Source organism: Neolamprologus brichardi, chromosome 3, assembly GCF_056152115.1.
Source record: "Neolamprologus brichardi isolate AB-2024 chromosome 3, ASM5615211v1, whole genome shotgun sequence".
Classification (NCBI taxonomy): domain Eukaryota; kingdom Metazoa; phylum Chordata; class Actinopteri; order Cichliformes; family Cichlidae; genus Neolamprologus; species Neolamprologus brichardi.
In genome coordinates, this window is record NC_142106.1 from 51,333,514 (window position 1) to 51,351,792 (window position 18,279).

General features: G+C 41.5%; 1 protein-coding gene across 5 annotated transcripts in view; it reads right to left on the reverse strand.

Annotated features, from left to right (window-relative positions):
- ehbp1l1a (EH domain binding protein 1-like 1a) overlaps positions 1-18,279 on the reverse strand; it is a 46,252-nt gene that overhangs the window by 13,362 nt on the left and 14,611 nt on the right. For 2 of the 5 annotated variants that reach the window (XM_087837860.1, XM_087837862.1), the window contains exons 8-20: positions 17,561-17,806; positions 16,976-17,038; positions 13,081-13,296; positions 12,838-12,981; positions 12,554-12,727; positions 12,370-12,429; positions 12,183-12,288; positions 6,630-9,676; positions 6,489-6,543; positions 6,091-6,294; positions 3,512-3,838; positions 1,624-3,210; positions 1,231-1,381 (exon numbers count right to left, since the gene is read on the reverse strand). In XM_087837860.1, the coding sequence (XP_087693986.1) occupies positions 1,231-1,381; positions 1,624-3,210; positions 3,512-3,838; positions 6,091-6,294; positions 6,489-6,543; positions 6,630-9,676; positions 12,183-12,288; positions 12,370-12,429; positions 12,554-12,727; positions 12,838-12,981; positions 13,081-13,296; positions 16,976-17,038; positions 17,561-17,806 (6,380 nt within the window). The remainder of the gene's footprint in view (positions 1-1,230; positions 1,382-1,623; positions 3,211-3,511; positions 3,839-6,090; positions 6,295-6,488; positions 6,544-6,629; positions 9,677-12,182; positions 12,289-12,369; positions 12,430-12,553; positions 12,728-12,837; positions 12,982-13,080; positions 13,297-16,975; positions 17,039-17,560; positions 17,807-18,279) is intronic. The other 3 variants (XM_087837861.1, XM_087837863.1, XM_087837864.1) reach the window with 3 other exon arrangements.

An 18,279-nucleotide genomic window follows, 5' to 3' on the forward strand; every position in this document is an offset into this window, starting at 1 on the left:
TTCGCCTTGGTGAACTGAGTACTGAATATTTTTGTCCATCTGTTTCCTGCACAGGGCAGCACAGTGGTGCAGTGGTTAGCACTATTGCCTCACAGCAAGAAGGTTCAATTTCATGACTTTCTGTGTGGAGTCTGTGTAGGTTCTCTCCAGCTTCCTCCCACAGTCCAAAGTCACCCAGTTAGTGGGGTTAGGTTAATTGCTGATCAACCACAGGTGTGAGCGGTTCTTTGTCTCTATGTGTTACCCCGGTGACAGACTGGCAGCCTGTCGCATCGGGACGCCGGGACAATATATTGGATAAGCAGAAGAGAACAGGCATCTGTATTACCTGAGCCAATGCCAGTGACACAATGTGCATTGACCACTGCAGAGCCAGAGTACCAAAGGTATCCTCAGTTATCAACCTTGCCCTTGATAGCCTGTGGTAGACCCCTTTATTTTGTCCATAACGAGCTGCTTAATCCTCTGGTAAATCTAGTCGTTCAACCTTTAGAGTTTAGAGTCATAATATTTTCACCTCCATGCTTAACTGTGGGATGTTGTTCTTTGGGTTATACACAGCATTTCTCTTCTGTCAAACACAGTTGGTCAAGTTGATCCCATGGAGCTCCAGACCAAGACAAATTGATGGTCATTTTATATTTCTTCCATTTTTGAATAACCACACAAACAGTTGTCACCTCATCGCTAAGCTGCAGCACTACAATCTTGTCCTTGACATTTTTTGGCAGCTCTTTGGACTTGTCTATCGTTGTGGTTGGATTGGAAGAAAGTGATTCTGTGGACAGGTGTCCTTTATACACATGATAAGCTGGGATGTGTCTGTAATAGATGTATTGATTGATTGCAATCTTGATTGTGACCTCCCAGCCAATTGTGGGAGTCACAATTCTAGCTGTGGGTCAAATACTTATTTATTTCAATGGCATAAATAAGTATTTATGCTTTGGTTGGTGTTCTGTCTCTCTCCATTAGAAACAAACCATAAAAATTTGAGAATGATTATTTCGAATGAGCAACATTTAAAATTCAGCACAGGACCAAATAATTATTTCCACTACCTCATGACTGGCTCGACTACTGGTTGTAGTTTAGTCAAAGGTGCAGACCTTCAAACCCAGCAAGAGGCCTTTTGTAAACTTCAAAAGAATTCAGCTAACATTTCTTTACTCACAGTTATTTGATCAACTGTTCATATACAAATATACAGGTAAGTAAGCTTAAACGTACCTCCTGAGATGGAGATGTTGTTGGTTTCCTGTCCTGCTTAAGGGCAACAACTTGTGACTTGCTGTCATCTAAGGAAGAACAACTCAAACGCTTCTTATTACGAGGCATCGGTAGAGGCTGACCTGATAATTCTTCTCTTGTTTCCCTTTGCCTGGAAATAAACACAAATACAAAGCAAATTATAAAAATGTAAGCATCTTTATTCTAAAAGAAATGATTTATTAGTTGCTGACAAGTTTCCAGACCATGTTGCTAATTTAAAAACATTTTTGAGTTTAGTTTCACTTTTTTAAGGGATGCAAACTTTAATGTAAAAAGAGAAAGAAAAATATATACACATCCAAGTTAAAAGTTTCCCCCTCACACATCGTAATGCGTATTGACTAATCTTACCTGAACTCTGAACAACCTGCAGTGACAGACACAAAGCCAAAGTCCAACTCTTCATCTCTCTTTTCCTTTTTTAGGTCAATTTCCATTTGTTCACTATCTTTATTATCGTCTAGATGCAGCCAGTCATCCTGAGAAGCAACTGTACTTGCAAGGTGCCTATCGGTCTTTGCTTCCTGGACTTTCTCCATTACATACTGTTCAGTTACTGCCTCTACAGCCTTCTCACGGGGATCTGTAAAAACGTGTTCGTCTGTAAAAGTCCAGCCTTCAGTGGTCTCACCGAAAGCGTGCTCTGTATCATCTCCACCTGACTGACTAAACTCTTCTTGCATTGCTGCTAGAACTTCCTTTTCCAATTGTAATGTATTGTCATATTCTTGATGAATTGTGACAAAACCTAATTCAGATATCGTACTTGACTCCAGTGATGGTGGGCCTTCCTTTGATTCCTTGTTAGTGACAGCTGAACTATCGGAGATTTCAGTGTCGTCTGGGAAAAAATCACTAAGACGTTTCTTTACTCTTGGTTTCGGCACTGGCAAACGTGAGAGTTTTACTGGAGACTCTGAGGAATTATTATCCTCTGCTTGAACATTTTCCTCATTGGTTAATCTGCTTTTCCTTAAGTGTACACCAGCCACTACTTCTGGTTGGTAAACTGGGGAAAGAAGAGGAAGGTCTTTATTGTGTTCCACCTCTGACAGTTCTTTAGCTGTTGAAGAAATGTGTGAAGGGCTACCATGCCTTGCTGACTGTGCCTGTTCTCCATTATCAGCTTTAGAGGCTCTTTCTGTAGCTGAAAGGTCACCAGAGAAGGTGCCACTGGAATGGATATTCATACAAGGCTTTGGGATAGAATAAGCTGTTTCTGTTAGGCTTTCAGTTTCCACAGTGACTGGTGCATCCTCTGACTTTTGAGGAGTTTTAATTTTAAGTGCATGAATAGATGCGTCACAAGTTATTGCTGGTTGACTTAGTTCTTGCCTATCACCAACTGCTGCTCTATCAAAGTGGACTGGTTTATCAGAATTCGTAACTGTGACATTTAAATTCTGTGGTGTAATTCCCTTGTCACTCTCAATTGAAGGAAGCTGTATCTTCTTAATGAGTGAAATAGTGCCAGTTTTCTCACAAAGCTCTGGTTTGGGGATGATATCGTCAGTTCTTTTGAGTGGGCTTGGGTAGGTAGCAGGTTGTGTGGATATTACTTCCGCATTAGCATCCTTGTTTAATGACTCCACTGGGACAACTTCAGGAAGGCACTTGACAGATACACCATTAAATTTGGGTTTGTGGTCTCGGGTTAAACTATCTTTCTTTCTAAGAGGACGTTTAGGAACTGTGTTTTCACTGTCACACTCGTTCTGTGGCGGGTCTTGAACTTTTCTTCTTTTTGGCTTCTTCCCTTGCTGCGGTACTGAACCGTCACCTTGTGGTCCATCTGAACTAACGTTATGATCACGTGAGGCTTCTTCCAAGGCAACATCCAACATTACTTCTCTATCTTTAGTGGCATCTGTTAGTGTCTCATTTGATGTGGGCTTCTGGGAGGTAGCATTATTTTCTTCCATGCTTATTTGTTCAGGGCTTAAGGAAAACAAAGGACAAACTTCAGAATCATCTGTTCTTAACTTTGTCACATATTTCTACTGTGCATGCAACCGCCTATTAAGACAAAACCAAATCCTGATACACAACAAGTCATTAGAACAAAGCTGCACATCCAGGAAACAAAGGTTAACCTTAATATACAAAGCGACCAATATTGCAGTTCCATACTCCAGTGGCTGACTTTACCATCACAAGCATCCTGAGCAGTAAGCACTCATAAGCCAAATAATAGAGATGTTATTATCAAAAATGTACACACCATGCAACCAGCACTCACCCTTTTTCCAGCTGACAAGAAGACAACACCACTCTAACCTCATCCTGTTCTACCTCAGTCTGCTGCCTTGGAAGTAAACCTTCAGTGCACATTGGTGTTTGAACAGCGACCTTCCCTGTGAGTAATCTTTCCTCTGTATCCTCCGTGGTATGGCCGATAGAAGCCTCACACCTGTCCTCGATGGGAGTGGTGCAATTTGTAAAGACTTGAAAAAACTCATCCGAAGGGGTCATCGTTGCATCCAAAGAAGAGAGAGGCTTGGGTTGGTGATCAGCTTCAGCTAACCCAGAGTTCGATGGCCCCAAGATTGATGCTACAGTTTCGTAACTGAGAAATGAATTCATATATGAGTGAATGAAAACTGGAACTATGTATAATTTGTCTCCTCTATCAGCATGTAGCTCATTACTGAAGCCAGTATTCCCATGCAAATGCAGCCTAGTAAAGTTTTCACTTCACTTAAAACTACACATTTGAAAATTAAGGGAGTTTAATATTGTGGTGGGGTGTTTTCTGTGGCTTGAGTTCAGGAGAGGGGTGGTGGAGTGGGTTCAGGGGTCAGTGCCAGGGGAGGCTGATTAACCTGGAGTGGAGGTGGAGTCAGAGTGACAACGTCACCTGTGCATGTTGGCACAGTGTCAAATAAAGTGAAAACTGCATCAGAAGCACAAGCAGTGTGTGGCATGTCGGGACTACGACTAAACGGAGTATGTTACGGTGGCGCCCAAGTTCCCGACATGCTGTGTACCCATGACCCGCTCAAATGGTAGCTGAGCAAGCAGGACAGGTACTCTACACCATCGGCCCTCCGACGCCCTCCCCCAGTCCAAGAGTGACGTACAGGGCTGCAGTAAGGTGCTAACGGAGTACACAATGGGCTATGGTGGATTCGAGCTGCAAGCAGACCCTGGTTCACCAAACCTTGTGTTGACCGGGGGCATTGTTGGAAGCAGAGTGGGTGGAAATTAAGAGTGTGGATATCCCTTAATATCTCATAGTGCTGGTGAAATAAATGCACAGACTTAAGGCTGTGGTTAGCTCCCGACTTTCACACCCCTTAATGCTGGGACCAGATTTGACTGAATTTAGAAAGCTAATGGGTGTCTGTAGGGGGGACATGTCAGTTTAATTCAATGGAATTGTATTTATATAGTGCCAAATCGCAACAACAGTTGCCTCAAGGCACAGCATGCGGACTCTAGCGAGATGGAAACAACGGGGCCTTCACTGGAGAACCCGCCGGTTCCAGTGATTTGCTTCATGGAATATTTTCCACTAGAGCATTCTCGTAAAGATACTACACTCAGCTTTGACCGAGTGATGAATGGTTTTCTCTGGGTGCCATTTTAGCTCACTGGGATAAGCATGCGGCCATATGCCATACAGCTGAAAGCAGCTGGCCCTGATTCTGACCCGTGGCCTTTTGCTACATATCTTCCCCACTCTCTGCTTTCCTGTCACTCTTAACTGTATCTATTGAATAAAGCCAAAAAAGTCGTCTGCCTAGTGCATCCTCCACAGAATGTCTTCTGGTGAACCAGCCTGAAAAATCTGTTAAGACCAGCGTCTACCACCCTGAGACTGACAAGCTGGTGGAGTCGCTGAACAAGACAAGTCAACGAAGTCAAGACAAGGATGAAAGTAACTGGTATCACTGGCTAGACCCTCTTTTTTTGCAGTGCAGCAGGTGGCCCAGGCCTCCACCGAGTTTTCTCCCTTTTAGTTGGTGTTTGGCAGAAACCCACAGGGAGTGTTGGACCTAATTAAAGAAAAATGGGATGAAGGTCTCACCCAGGGAAAAATAAAATTCAATACATCCTGGACCTGAGAGCAAGGCTTTAGTCCAGTTTCCACAGGAGAATCTTCCCCCTGCCCAGTAACATCAGCAGTGGCTGTACAATAGAGGGACTAGGCTAAGACATTTTTCACTGGGAGATCTTGTATTGCTCCCTTCATCAAGCTCACAATTACTCACCAAGTGGCAAGGACCCTCAGTGGTCACACAGGGAGTGGTTGATATTGACTATGAAGTGGTGCGGTCAGACAGGGGTGAAGCCACACAAATATACCACCTCAACCTCCTAAAAGAACGGAGAGAGGCTGAAACTGCTTCTCTGGTGAGCTCGGTTAAGGATCGAGATGAGTTGGAGCCCAACGTACCAAATTCAACCATTGCCCCAGTTTACCCCATGTCCCAGGTCAACAAACTCCTAGACCAGTTAGGCACTGCTTGCTTTTTCACAATGCTGGATTTAACCAAAGGCTACTGGCACATTCGCTTGTCTCCAGATTCTCCAGAAAGAAACTCCCTTCTTCTCTTCATACAGATTGCACCAATTTATTACAGGGCTGGGGGCTTTTAGTCCCAGCAGGTGAGAGGGGTTGACCAATGTGGACGAGGCTGACTAAAAGAGCCAGCCTGTGGATGTTGGCACATAAAGATAAAGTGAAAACTGCACCGTGAGCACAAACAGTGTCACAAGTATAGAATGAACTGGACATTGAAATATCGAACTCTGTCTAGGATTATTAATAAGCAACCCATGCTTTATGCAGTTGGTTTCAGTTTGAACACTTACCCTTTGTGGAAAACACCCACAATAGCACCCACTAATCCAGAGATATCTTTTTCCTTTTCTGATAGAGAGGATTCTCCTTTTTTTTCTGTTATTGTTCCTTCAGCTTCCAATAGTTCCCAACCTAAGATTCCCACCAGCTCAGATCTTTCCAATGGTTTCTTCACTGTTAGGTCTTCCTCTGCTGTCCTCTCTATTTCAGATTTTCTGAGGACCCGAATATAAAGGATTTTAAAGCTTGGCTGTTAAAACTTAATTAGCACTAAAATTATAATGTCATGAAATTCAACGTCATATTTGTTGTCAGTTTACCATGCAATCTAAATTTGCTGGCCGAAGCAGTACATGTTAGGCAAACACTAAATGCAAAAAACGCAAGAGCATCGGGCACGTCCACTTACCTATTATCTACATTAAGTTCTATGTTTTGCTTGGCACCAATTTTAAGTTTCTCTTCTGTTTAAAAGAAAAATCAAATGGATTAAAATGTATGGCAAAGAAAGATAACTCCGAGCTTTATATTAACATTACAAATGTCTCACCATATGAAAGTTCTGTGCTTGGACTGCTACCAGGTGCAAAAGAAACACCAGGATTTCCTGTGTCTTTGAGATATGACTCTGCATGAGGTAATTCTTGCAAGGTTTGCTTCTTAGTTGCAGGTGGCACAGGCATTGGTTTTGCAGTTGGATTCAATTGCAAAATACTGGGGAGCCCAGGAATCTGAGTGAGTTTTGGACACGATGGAGCCATTGCTACCATGTTCTTAACTTCATCTTGCTTATGGTCTTGTTTTGCAGGAAACTCTCCAATGCTATTTCTTTTATTGCGTAGGTTTTTAAACAAGATCTTGTTGAATGTTGCCGCGGTTTGTATGTTCGTAGATTCAGCACTATGCCTTCTGGCTGATGGAAAACCTGGGATGCATGAAACACATGGAGCAGAAGAGTTTAGGCTGACCATATTTGGTGATTTGTTTGTAATTTGAGCAGACGGAAAACCGAATGCTCTGGCTTTTTTGGGGCAAGATCCCACTTGTGCTATCATGTTTATGTTGAAGCAATCCGACTTGACCTGTTGAGTAAGTACCACAAACATTTCTGCCATTTTCTTCTGAGGTCTTGACAAAATTGATTTTGTTTCACTTAGCCAACCTGTGCTTGGTACTGGAGTCATGGATGCAAATCCCTTGATACATGAAGCACTGGCACAGTAAGGTACAAAACTTATTCTGGATTTAATCTTGGAATTGTAATGGGGTGCAGACTGGAATCCAGGGATTCTGGAGTTTTCTGGGCAAGCTGGCGCCATTAAATGCATAATCTCTGCATTTTGATTTGGAACATCTTTAAGAAAAACTGTCTCCTTTGGATTTTTATGCATAAATCCATAAGTATATGGATCTAAAAGCCACTGGGATTTTAAGCCCACTTTGAGTGAGGCAAACCCTGGCAAACTTGATACTTGCGGGCAAGCGGGTAGGAGAGTTAGGATATTGTATTTAGTGACAGTAGGAAAGCCTGGAATCAATGATGCTCTTGTACAAGATGGAACTAAAGGAAGCATGTGGCTTGGTTTGTCTATGATCACTGGTGAGCAGATTATGCTAAGATGAGTATTCCTTTGTGGTCTGTGCATCAATAAATCCGTTTCAGATGGCCATCCCACGTTCAGATGTGATTCAATCGATGAAAATCCAGGTACAGCAGAAATTACTGGACACAAAGGAAGGAGGTTGACCATATTCAGTCCACGAATTTTGGGACATGGAACAGATGGGAAACCAGGAATACTTGAAACTTTGGGACAAGTTGGTACAAGGAAAACCATCAATTTCATTACTCTCTCATTACTTGTCATTTTGCTCTCTCTGTCCATCTGCTTGTCTTTTATTCTTGGTTCAAACAGTGGTTCCTTGCTTATTATCCAGTCTTTTGAATCATAATATGATGGAAATCCGGCTATTTGTGACAGTTTGGGGAATGAGTAAGAAAGACTGACCATATCTGTCATATCTGCAACATTATACAATCTGGGATTTGGCACAGAGGGAAACCCAAAGATGCACGAATTCCTTGAGCAACTTTGTGCAAGAGAAACGATTCCATTCATGTTTTTAGGTATTTTATCGAGCTCCATTACTAACACGAGCTCCTTTTCAGACGGCTTCTCCCACAATGGTTGATGAATGGTGTTCCAGTTTTTGCTGTCAGCTTGTAATGATGGAAAACCAGCTATACTGGAGACAGTGGGGGAAGCTGGAAGGAGACTGAGCATTCTAGACTCATTACAGATTACTGTCGGTGCAAAAACAGATGGAAATCCTGGGACAGAAGCTTCTTTTGGACAAATCGAGGCAAAAGTTGACATTACCTTCATTTCACCATGGTCAAGGCTATATTCAGTCATTATGAGGTTGAGTTTTGCTTGTTTTACTGCTAAAGGTTTAAAATCTGTTATCCAGTTGTTGCTGAAAGGATTCTCCAATAATGAGGGAATGCCTTCAATTAGAGAGATTTTTGGACAAGAACCTAAAATGCTGTTTTTAGCCAATCCACAATTTACTATAGTAGATTGTGGAATCACGGTCATGTCTGTTATTGAGGAATGCTCTGGACATATTGGCGTCAAAACTCCCGGTTTTTGAATTCCATCCTTCTCTCTTTCAGTCATCGCACTAAATTCTTCTTGTGACATCTTTGATCTGCTATCAATAACAGATTCTGAGCCAGGTGTGCTGCATACATCTGGACCAAAGTGATTTATATCCACTGGACCTTTTCGAAGAAAAGCATAACTGTGTTGAGACACAGATGGGAATCCTGGATTTCTAGCCTTCCTGGGGCAAGAGCGTGCCAGTGAAACCATTTCCTTCTTTTCACTTTCATTCTTCTCTAATGAAGATGGTGGTAATATTCGCTGTATTTGAGATTGTTTCTTCCAGATTAGCTTTCGATCAACACGCCACTGTTTTTCATAATCTGGTGGCAGTTTGGATGGCATGCCAGCAATGTTTGTCAACCTGGAACAGGTCCCCAAAAAATTTACCTGTTTATAGCCAGTTTCAGGTGTCACACAACTTTGCACACATTGTGCACTAGGCTGGCAAACATTTTTATCTATTTCTAGATATACGTCTCCTTCTGGGTGAAGAGGAAGTTCTGTGGTTGCAATTTCAAAATCTTTTGATGACTTTTTCCAAGTAGATTCATTGTGCACAAGGGATTCAGTTGTTTGTTTAGAAGTAGTAGGGAATCCAAATGTGCTGCTGATGGTTGGGCCAGGCAACAGTATCCCAGCTTTTCTATTTGTCTCCATCTGCGTGTCAGCCATTTCTTTCATCACCTCACTGTCTTTCTGTGGTGCTTTTCTAATTTCCTCTGTAGTCACCTTTGGTAGCTCTTCCCACAGAATGATCCTGTCTGCAGGATAACTTTCTGTAGTCATTTTTGGTAGCTCTTCCCATTGAATGGTGCTACTATTTGGAGGTTTTTGTAGTTGCTGTTCAGCGTTATTTACTTGGGTTTGGGATAGTGGTTTTGCAGCACCAATCGAACATGTTGACTGCAGTAAAACCACGTTTTCATCACTAAAGAAAAGGTAAATACAAAGTCACAGTCAATACTCTACAGTCAAGGAGGAGGATGCCACAATGATATAATAAATATATGAAATTGTTTTATTAAAGATCAACGCTCATCAAGTTCATAATCTTCATAATAATACAGTGAAACTCTGGTACAGGGTTAGGGTCACTGTGAAGTAGATATAAATCTTTTAAAATCATTTTAAAATTATTTTTTTAAAATAGCACGCTTGAATAAAGCACTGTTACTACTCTTTGTTCCTTTAATAACTTCATAATGTCATGCATGGAATTCGACAAATGCATTTCACAACAAACAGTCCTTTCAGTACTAAGACACTCAAGAACTGCACCCCACAAACAAAGCACCAAGTCACAACATTTTGCTGATGATGATTCAGTAGCGACTGGGCAACTTTTTTTTGTCATTTGTTCTGACTTTGTTGCAATGCATAGTCTTTGATTACTTTTTTATTTGCTTTATATTGAGTGCTTTTAGCTGCAACCAGTGTTGCTCAGTAACATCACTATTGCTGGAATAGTGACAATAACAACAACTGAAGCTCATCTCATAAAAAGAGCATAATTAATGGCATCCAGAGCAGAGGTCAGGTATCACGCCCACATACACTTACCTGCTCTCACTGTTTCACTGTTCCTAGCATACCAGTAATACCATAATCTGACGTAATGGCAACCAGTGACTCTGAAAGTGACTTCAGTGATCTCAGCTCCTTTGGCAACACTCTCTCTCCTTTGTAACTTTAACTTACTTTATAACTTTAACAACCACAAAAAAGTTCAAAACTACACAACTGATACAAACTACAAATAAGAATTCTGCCAGCTGGCATTTAGATGTAACAATGTATCACATCACTGCATCACAATGCAATCACAAATAGTGGCCTGTCAGGAATTGAGTGCCACATTTTACAAATCACATTTCTAAAAGCAGAATCAAAAAGCAGAAGTTTCAAAAACTCACGAGAAACATCAAACAGGGAACTCAAACACTGTTTTTAAAGCAACAGCTTTGTCTTCTTAACATGGAGTCTAAAATCAGATCTAAAATCTGATTGGTCTGGCCTTTTCTCATAACTTTCCAACCCTGTTCAGTTGAGATGATGGTTGATTGACTTGAATTTCAGCAGCCTTGATGGGAAAGGTTTATGACTTCTTATGCAGCTTGATTAGAGACAATATATCAGGCGTAACTCGACTTGACAGAAGCCTTACTAAAGAAATGTTCTTTCAGTGGATGTTGTTGACCGTTTCCTTGAGGTGGATGTAGCTGCTCTGAGGTAGAGCAGGTCATCTACTAAGGTTAAGGAAGGTTAGTGGTTTGATCCCAGGCTGCTCCAGTCTGCACGCCAAATATCTTTGGGCAAGATACAAACACAAGTTGCTCTCCGATGCGTCCATCTTTCCAAAGCATGCCACGCATTCTGTGAATTTTTTCAGGACTGAAATGGCATGGGGTGCTTTTTATATATTGTAATAAAAAATTGCATCAAGCTGCACAAATTCCTGCTTGAGCTCACCATTTGTACAGCTTTGAAGTATTTTTGCATTTATTGCATTAATTTATTTTCTTGATCTCGAAGCTGTTTTGTTCATTCTTTCTTGTACACCGCGTTGTTGCTCAGTAAATACATGTTCTTCTTACAATTATGACACTATTATCATTTATTAAAAGCAACACTTCCTGAGTCACATTAAACATTATGTAATAATAAATAAATAAATACTTTTTTTCTATTCCCCACCAAAATCATCTTCTTGTGTAACTCTTTACAGTTCAGATGCTATTTTTAAATCACTTAAAGTAAGTCCTGTTTTACCTCCACTTGTAAAGTTGAATACTTGCAGAAAATAAACTAAATGTGTGTTTTTTCGGTGATCGCTGCTCATGTGAGTCTCTGAGCTTTCAGCAGGTTATTTGATAAATACATCGTTTCCAGGCCAAAAAGGAAAATCTCAGTTGCGCAGTGAGACCACGAGCATGATCGTTGTTTATTTCAAAATTCACTGGTTTGTGTTTCCTAAATTTGTCTCACATGGACAACAGTGAAACTGTTGCATAGCATGCTAGCATGCCATTTTGTTACACTGAAAAATTGGGGATTTGTTGGTCACACAAACACAATCTACTCAGATTTGTTTCACTGTAACTTTGTTGAAAAATGAAAATCCAATTAAAAGTTCTGACAAAGCACAAACAGAGAGAACATAACTTCCAGACAATGTTGTTACACAGCAGCTTCAAATAAAGTGGCTCAGAATTACATGAGAATATGACCTTAAAGAGGGAAAAAAGTGTTTTTCATTTTAATAGGCCAATTAAAAAAGATAACTACACCTCATGAAGTACTATCGAAACTACAGTTTGATAGAACCGTAAGCAAAAATGTTGTGATATGGGAACGTGGATTATTGTTAGACAATCGTGAAAACACAGCAAATGTTCAAAAGTGCCAAACTCAAGCAGCCTGCAGGGCCAGCTTACCCTGCTGATGCTTTGGCAGCGTCGAGTCCAAACGCTGTATCTCTTTTCCTCTCTGAAGCTCTGACCTGCTTTGACCTTTGGCTGGCTGGGCCTCCAGGGTTAGAGGCTAATAACATACAGTTCAGAAAGTTAGCCGTGCAGTCCGTACTGTAGGTCTTACCCCACTGAATGCTGACTTGATGCTTACCTGTGGGTGCTGTGCACTGGTTATCCTCTTCATTCAGGGTGCTCAGCTGTCTTTTGAACTCTAATAAGAAGGAAAAGCAAAGATACGATTTTACAAATCAAGCTAAAAAACGAGGTTCATGTTCCATCACGCTAGCATAGCAGCTACATTCTTTTCTGTGCTGAACCTAACCATGTGCATGTACCTGCATCATGTTCACAGACTGAAAGAGAAGGAAACACATGAGCAGAGGAAAGATGTAGAGAAGGTGGGGCGGTCTCTAATGCAGATGTGACCTGAGGTTTCCAAAAAGAAACATATCCAGACCCTCCGCTGGGTTTCTCATCTAAAGGCGGAGCAGTGGGCAGAGAAGATGAAGCTGACAGGACAGAAAACAAGAAGGGAAAAACAGAGACGAATGAAAGAGAAGTACAGCAAGCAGCCTCTGATCAACATGGCAGAGCTGTGTTTAAAGTAGAGCAGAATTACATGGCATCTCTAGTCTCTGCTTTTTCTGCAGAAGTGCAGCTTGTCCAGGATCACTGACAAAGGGATGCAGAGACGTAGGAGAGTGGGCAAGCTGTGCTAGAGGGACCTGAGATTTAGGAGGCCTCCATTCAGTCTGCCAGGAAGCTGGAAAACAAAGAGGAAAACATGGGAGGACAGAGTAAGGAAAAGTAAAGGGTGTGGAAAATATCTGCTTGGTCTACACTTTAATCTCTGTCCCTTTACCTGACTCTGGGGAAAACGGTAGACTTGTAGGTTTGATAGGGGCAGACCCCATATCAGACTCTAGCAGAGGTGGGGCAAGCTTTTCAGAGGTGGAGCAGGCTTTGAGAGCAGGATGTGGCGGAGGTATAGGGAAAGAGCTGAGTAGAGCTGAGGATGATGATGAGGAAACAGAGGAAAAAGAAGGACCACTCTGCTCTCTACGTGTACTAGGACAGGCTGAGAAAAGAAAAGAAAAGAAAAGAAAAGAAAAGAAAAGAAAAGAAAAGAAAAGAAAAGAAAAGAAAAGAAGAGAAAAGAAAAGAAAAGAAAAGAAAAGAAAAGAAGAGAAAAGAAAAGAAAAGAAAAGAAAAGAAAAGAAGAGAAAAGAAAAGAAAAGAAAAGAAAAGAAGAGAAAAGAAAAGAAAAGAAAAGAAAAGAAAAGAAAAGAAGAGAAAAGACAAAGTTATCGCTGCATTATTGTGATAATCAAGACAGCACAGGTAAGCTTACCTGTGCATGCCGAGTACTACATATAACATCGGCTGCATGACACAGTACGTTGTGTAAAACACTACATTTGGCAGCAGTTTGACAACTTTCCAAGGATACATTTAGTTTTAGTATTTAACATATGAAAGTATTTATTCAAAGCTATGACATCAGAGCTCTGTCAGTGCTTAATGTAATGATCTGTTCTCAATATGAAAACTATACTTCTAATGATGGGTCCACACAGGAAGTGACCAGCAGTGACGTGGGGCCAGAGGCCACTGAGACGGGAACAGCCTGTGAAGCAGGTCAACTTTAACACTTTAACCACCTACCAACATGCTTGGCTTCCCTCTATCACATCCCAAGACCAAACTGGTTTTATCAAAGGAAGACGTGGATTCTTTGTTTGGAATATTGTGCTTCCCTCTCTCAGGCAGAGATCATCCTGTGTCTCGATGCACAGAAAACCTTCCACCAGGTAGAATGGGATTCTTTACATTACAGCCTTTCTAAATGCAGGTTTGGTGAATGCTTTCTATCATCTATAAAAGTATTATACTCGTCTCCTTTGACATCTCTGCAAACCAACAAAGATAAATCCCCCTGTTTTGTTCTCTTCAGTCTTTGCTTCACTTACCCAGCTGGAACAACAGTATGATCTCACAGGTAACCAGATTTTTAAGTATCTTCAGATTAGACATTTTGCCCGATCTAACCCGATCGATTTCTCACATCAAACGCCAAAAACTCTGCTCGACAATATAACAGTTACTGAAGGACACATGGGAATCAGTTCTGAGAAGAGTTCGTTCATCATCCCTGTGTGCAAAGAGAAACTGCTGAGATCTATCCTGATTTAAATCCCATGTGTAGGCTGGACGGAGATATAATGGTCCACTTGACTGTCATAGTTTGTTCAGTTTTTATTATTTAGATTTTTAACGTACAGAACCAGGGGGCCAGGAAAGAGAAAGACGAGGGGGAAAGAAAAGAAACTGAAAATCTGCTCGATCACCTGCTGAGAAAAAGAAGCAGCACAGCAGGGAAACCACAGCACCAACCAACATGAGCATCAGTTACAGTAAGTAATAAATATCCAATGTTACTGAGCAGCATACAGAGCTAATAATGCATGATATGTTTAGACCACGATAGTGTGTGTGTGTGTGTGTGTGTGTGTGTGTGTGTGTGTGTGTGTGTGTGTGTGTGTGTGTGTGTGTGTGTGTGTGTGTGTGTGTGTGAGCTTGTATTCTGCTTGTATTACCACTTGTCCCTTAACCGAATTGATAACTTCCTTTTTAATTTACAGTCAGCCATAATGCTTTAATTTAGACATTGCTGGTGTAACTTTGTTTGACACACTACCCTGGGTTTGTTTGTGGTAGCAGCAGTTAAATCCATGCATATGTTTTTTAAAGCAAACACTACTAACCATCAGGTCATTTGAATTTTCTTCTGTTCACAGGCAAATGTCCGGTAAATCATGTTTCTTCATGTTGCTTTGGTTATAATTACCATGTTTGTCCATGTATTCAGGTCCTATATTTAAGACAGGTATATGGGAAGGGCTGCCGAGTACTTCCTGTTTATACCCACATAGCAAAGTTGGTATGGCCCTGATCTGGCCCACACAATGTGCCCACATGCCGCAAAGAATGACGGCCCTTTGGTGGCCCAGATCTGGTTTGCTAGAGGTGGCCCACACATGGGCCAGCACAAGGCCAGTTGCAGACACATGCTGGCCCAGATGTCAGCCTAATGTGTACCTTAATCAAGCCATGTAATAACAACATGTGCCGGAACATAATAGTGCAAAAGTAACATAACAAAACTCTGTTCTTTTATAGCGCTTTTCTGCTCTCCCAGATTACTCAAAGTGCTCTATGCAACATTCACCCAATCACACACTTTCTCTAAACTGAGAGCTTCCTAACTGCATTCATTCACACTCCTGAACTGCAGACTGGAGGAGCCAGGGATTGAACCACTAACCTTCCGATCAGTAGGTGACCTGCTCTACTTCCTGAGTTACAGCGACCCGGTGGTGACCATGAGTAAACCGTCACTAGGTTTTGGATGAAGTGTAAACTAACAAACCTGTCAAACCTGCATTTGAAACGTTGGCTACCATAGCAGTATAGCATTGCAACATGGCATCTGGGTCCTCTAACTAAAATAGGAAAATAGGAACATAAATAGTGCCATCACTGCCAGACCTGGCCCACATCTGGTTGACATACACTCTGCCATGACACCGGTCAGTCAGAAGTGCCAGCTTGATGCTGAATCCGGGCCAGACCTGTTTTCTGTTTTCTATGAGCCTGGTTCACATAAACCAAACCACAATCGAGCCAGATGTGGCATGCCATCACATAGACAGTGCCATCTATGCCAGGCCTGGCCCATATCTGGATGACATACGTCTTATCATGCCAGAAGTCAGCCAGCAGTGCCGGCTTGATACCAGCTCCTGGCCAGACCTGCCTGCTATGTGGGTATAGGGTCATGAGGTCATTAATTGCATCACTGGGTGTAACCAAATGAAGGTTATTTTCATTTTGTATTGATTATTTTCTTTAAAGTAGCCTTTTAAGTTGTATTTCATGCAGTGTTTTACTTTTCAAACCATTTAGCTGAGTAAATGAGTTTGTCAATTTCACGCATAATCTTATTCCTGTTCTTTGTTTAGAATTGTATTGTTTGGTCCGACCTGTTTGTTTCGATGGTAGAGACTAACGAGGTTCAGGTGTGGGTAAAGTCCTGTATAAAGCAAGTGGGATTTTTGCCTACCAGGTTGATTGTTTTATGGAGATGCCAGATATAAAGTATACTTTAAAGAAGCTTAAATAGTCTGCTGATGCTGTTTACTTATCACCTTCCTTGCTGCTTACGTTATGCTACCTCACAGTGTCTAATAATGATCGTGGGGAGCTAGAGGGCAAGGGACCTCGGTCCTGAGTTAAACCTTTCTCAATTCCAAGACAAGAAGCAACTGCCAAGATAGCCAGGATAGCATTGGCTGGATAGGACAGCACATCCATGAAATGGTTACCCAGGCAACCTAAGACAGGAACATCAGCTGCTAGCCACCAACTAAAGCAACAAAGCAAAGTATCACTTCCTGTGTGGACCCACCTTTAGTTTACCTGTTGCTATCAGATTTTATTTCCTTTATACATTTTATGGTATGTTTGCTTAAATGGATGTTTTTCCCTGAAGTGCAGCATTAGCCTAAATACATAAAAACCATTTTACACGATGCATCTACTCTAATGTCAATATGAACAGAGCAGAACGGGATTCCTTGCAAACAGCTTTGTTTTGGAAAAAACAAACGTGTTTCCAAGGAATTTGAGGATTGAGGGAGATAGAAAGATGGATCAGAGGGTAAAGTGGAATTTTGAAGAAATTAAAGAGAGGAAACCTTGGGCCTTCAAGCCTTCAGTTGAAGAGGAGCCAAAATGGAAGCTTTCGGGCCTTTGAGGAGCTGAAATGTCGACGAGACGCCAGCAGAACATGTCCAGGAAGTGCCAGAATCAGAAGAGAAAAGGGAGCAGTGTGAAGATAAAAGACAAATAACGAGAGCAAGTGAAAATATGCAGACTGTTAACTGTTAACAGGATTCACAGCGTTTATGAAAATGCACATGAGAGGTGAAGGAGAGAGTGCAGGCAGTGGAGATGAGTTTGATGGCAGGACTAACCTAAAGTTGGGAGTTTTCAGCTTCACCTCAGTTGTTGCAGCATTAGCTATAACAATGACTTCTAGCATTATAACAGGATATAATGAGAAAGAAATATCAACAGTGAGCTGCAGTTTTATCCTAACTTTACTAAGAATAGGTGTAAATCCATGAACATACACTCCTTTAACAGAAAGTGCTTCAGCTCTGCAACCGGTGCAACAGATGCATTAAATCAAATGCAGATAATCTCTTTAAAAATGGGCTCTCGGGGTCAAAGAGAAGAAAGGGAAGCACACAAAACTAGTAACATCTGTTGACGAGTACCTGATCCAACAGTGTGCTGGAAGATTTTGGGGAGTACAGGAAGGTGAGCGTGTGTAAAGGCTGGCAATGAGTAGGCATCGGGAGAGGGCCGAGCTTGCTGGGTAGTGCTTGGTGGTTGTGCGTGGGTTTGCAATGAGAAAGATGGAACAGATGGATCAGGGACTGGCAGTGACAGTAGAGGATAAGATGGTGCTGAAAAGGTGGAAGAAATGCCAGAAGACCTTTTCCTATCAGTCTCTGAGGTCACTGAGTGAAAGATATGACATGCACAGGGATAAGGGAGAAGATGGAAAATAAAGAAATGAAATAAAGGTCAGCAGGAAACAAGCAGAAATGTAAAAACATAATGACATATGAACTCCCAAACTGGCTCTAATAAATAAAAAGGTCAGGTTGGACACTGATTTTAACCCATTAAATCAGTTTTAGGCCAAACCTTTAGGTAAAACTCTTGTTCCAGTCAAAAAAATTGCAATGGTTTCTAAAAGCACCAGCTCTGTGCTTTTCAGTGATATTAGGGTCAGTATGGTCCTCCCAGGCAAGGCGCCACATCCAGATCTTGTCAAATAACTCAGAAAACAACAAAAACAAAACAATATTTTAAAAAACACATTAAAAAGAACCAAAATGCCTTTAAAATGTCTGTTTTCTGCAGAGATCCATCACACTGACTCTCTCTTCTTTCAACCAAACTTTAATGCAGCACCATGCCTGGTATT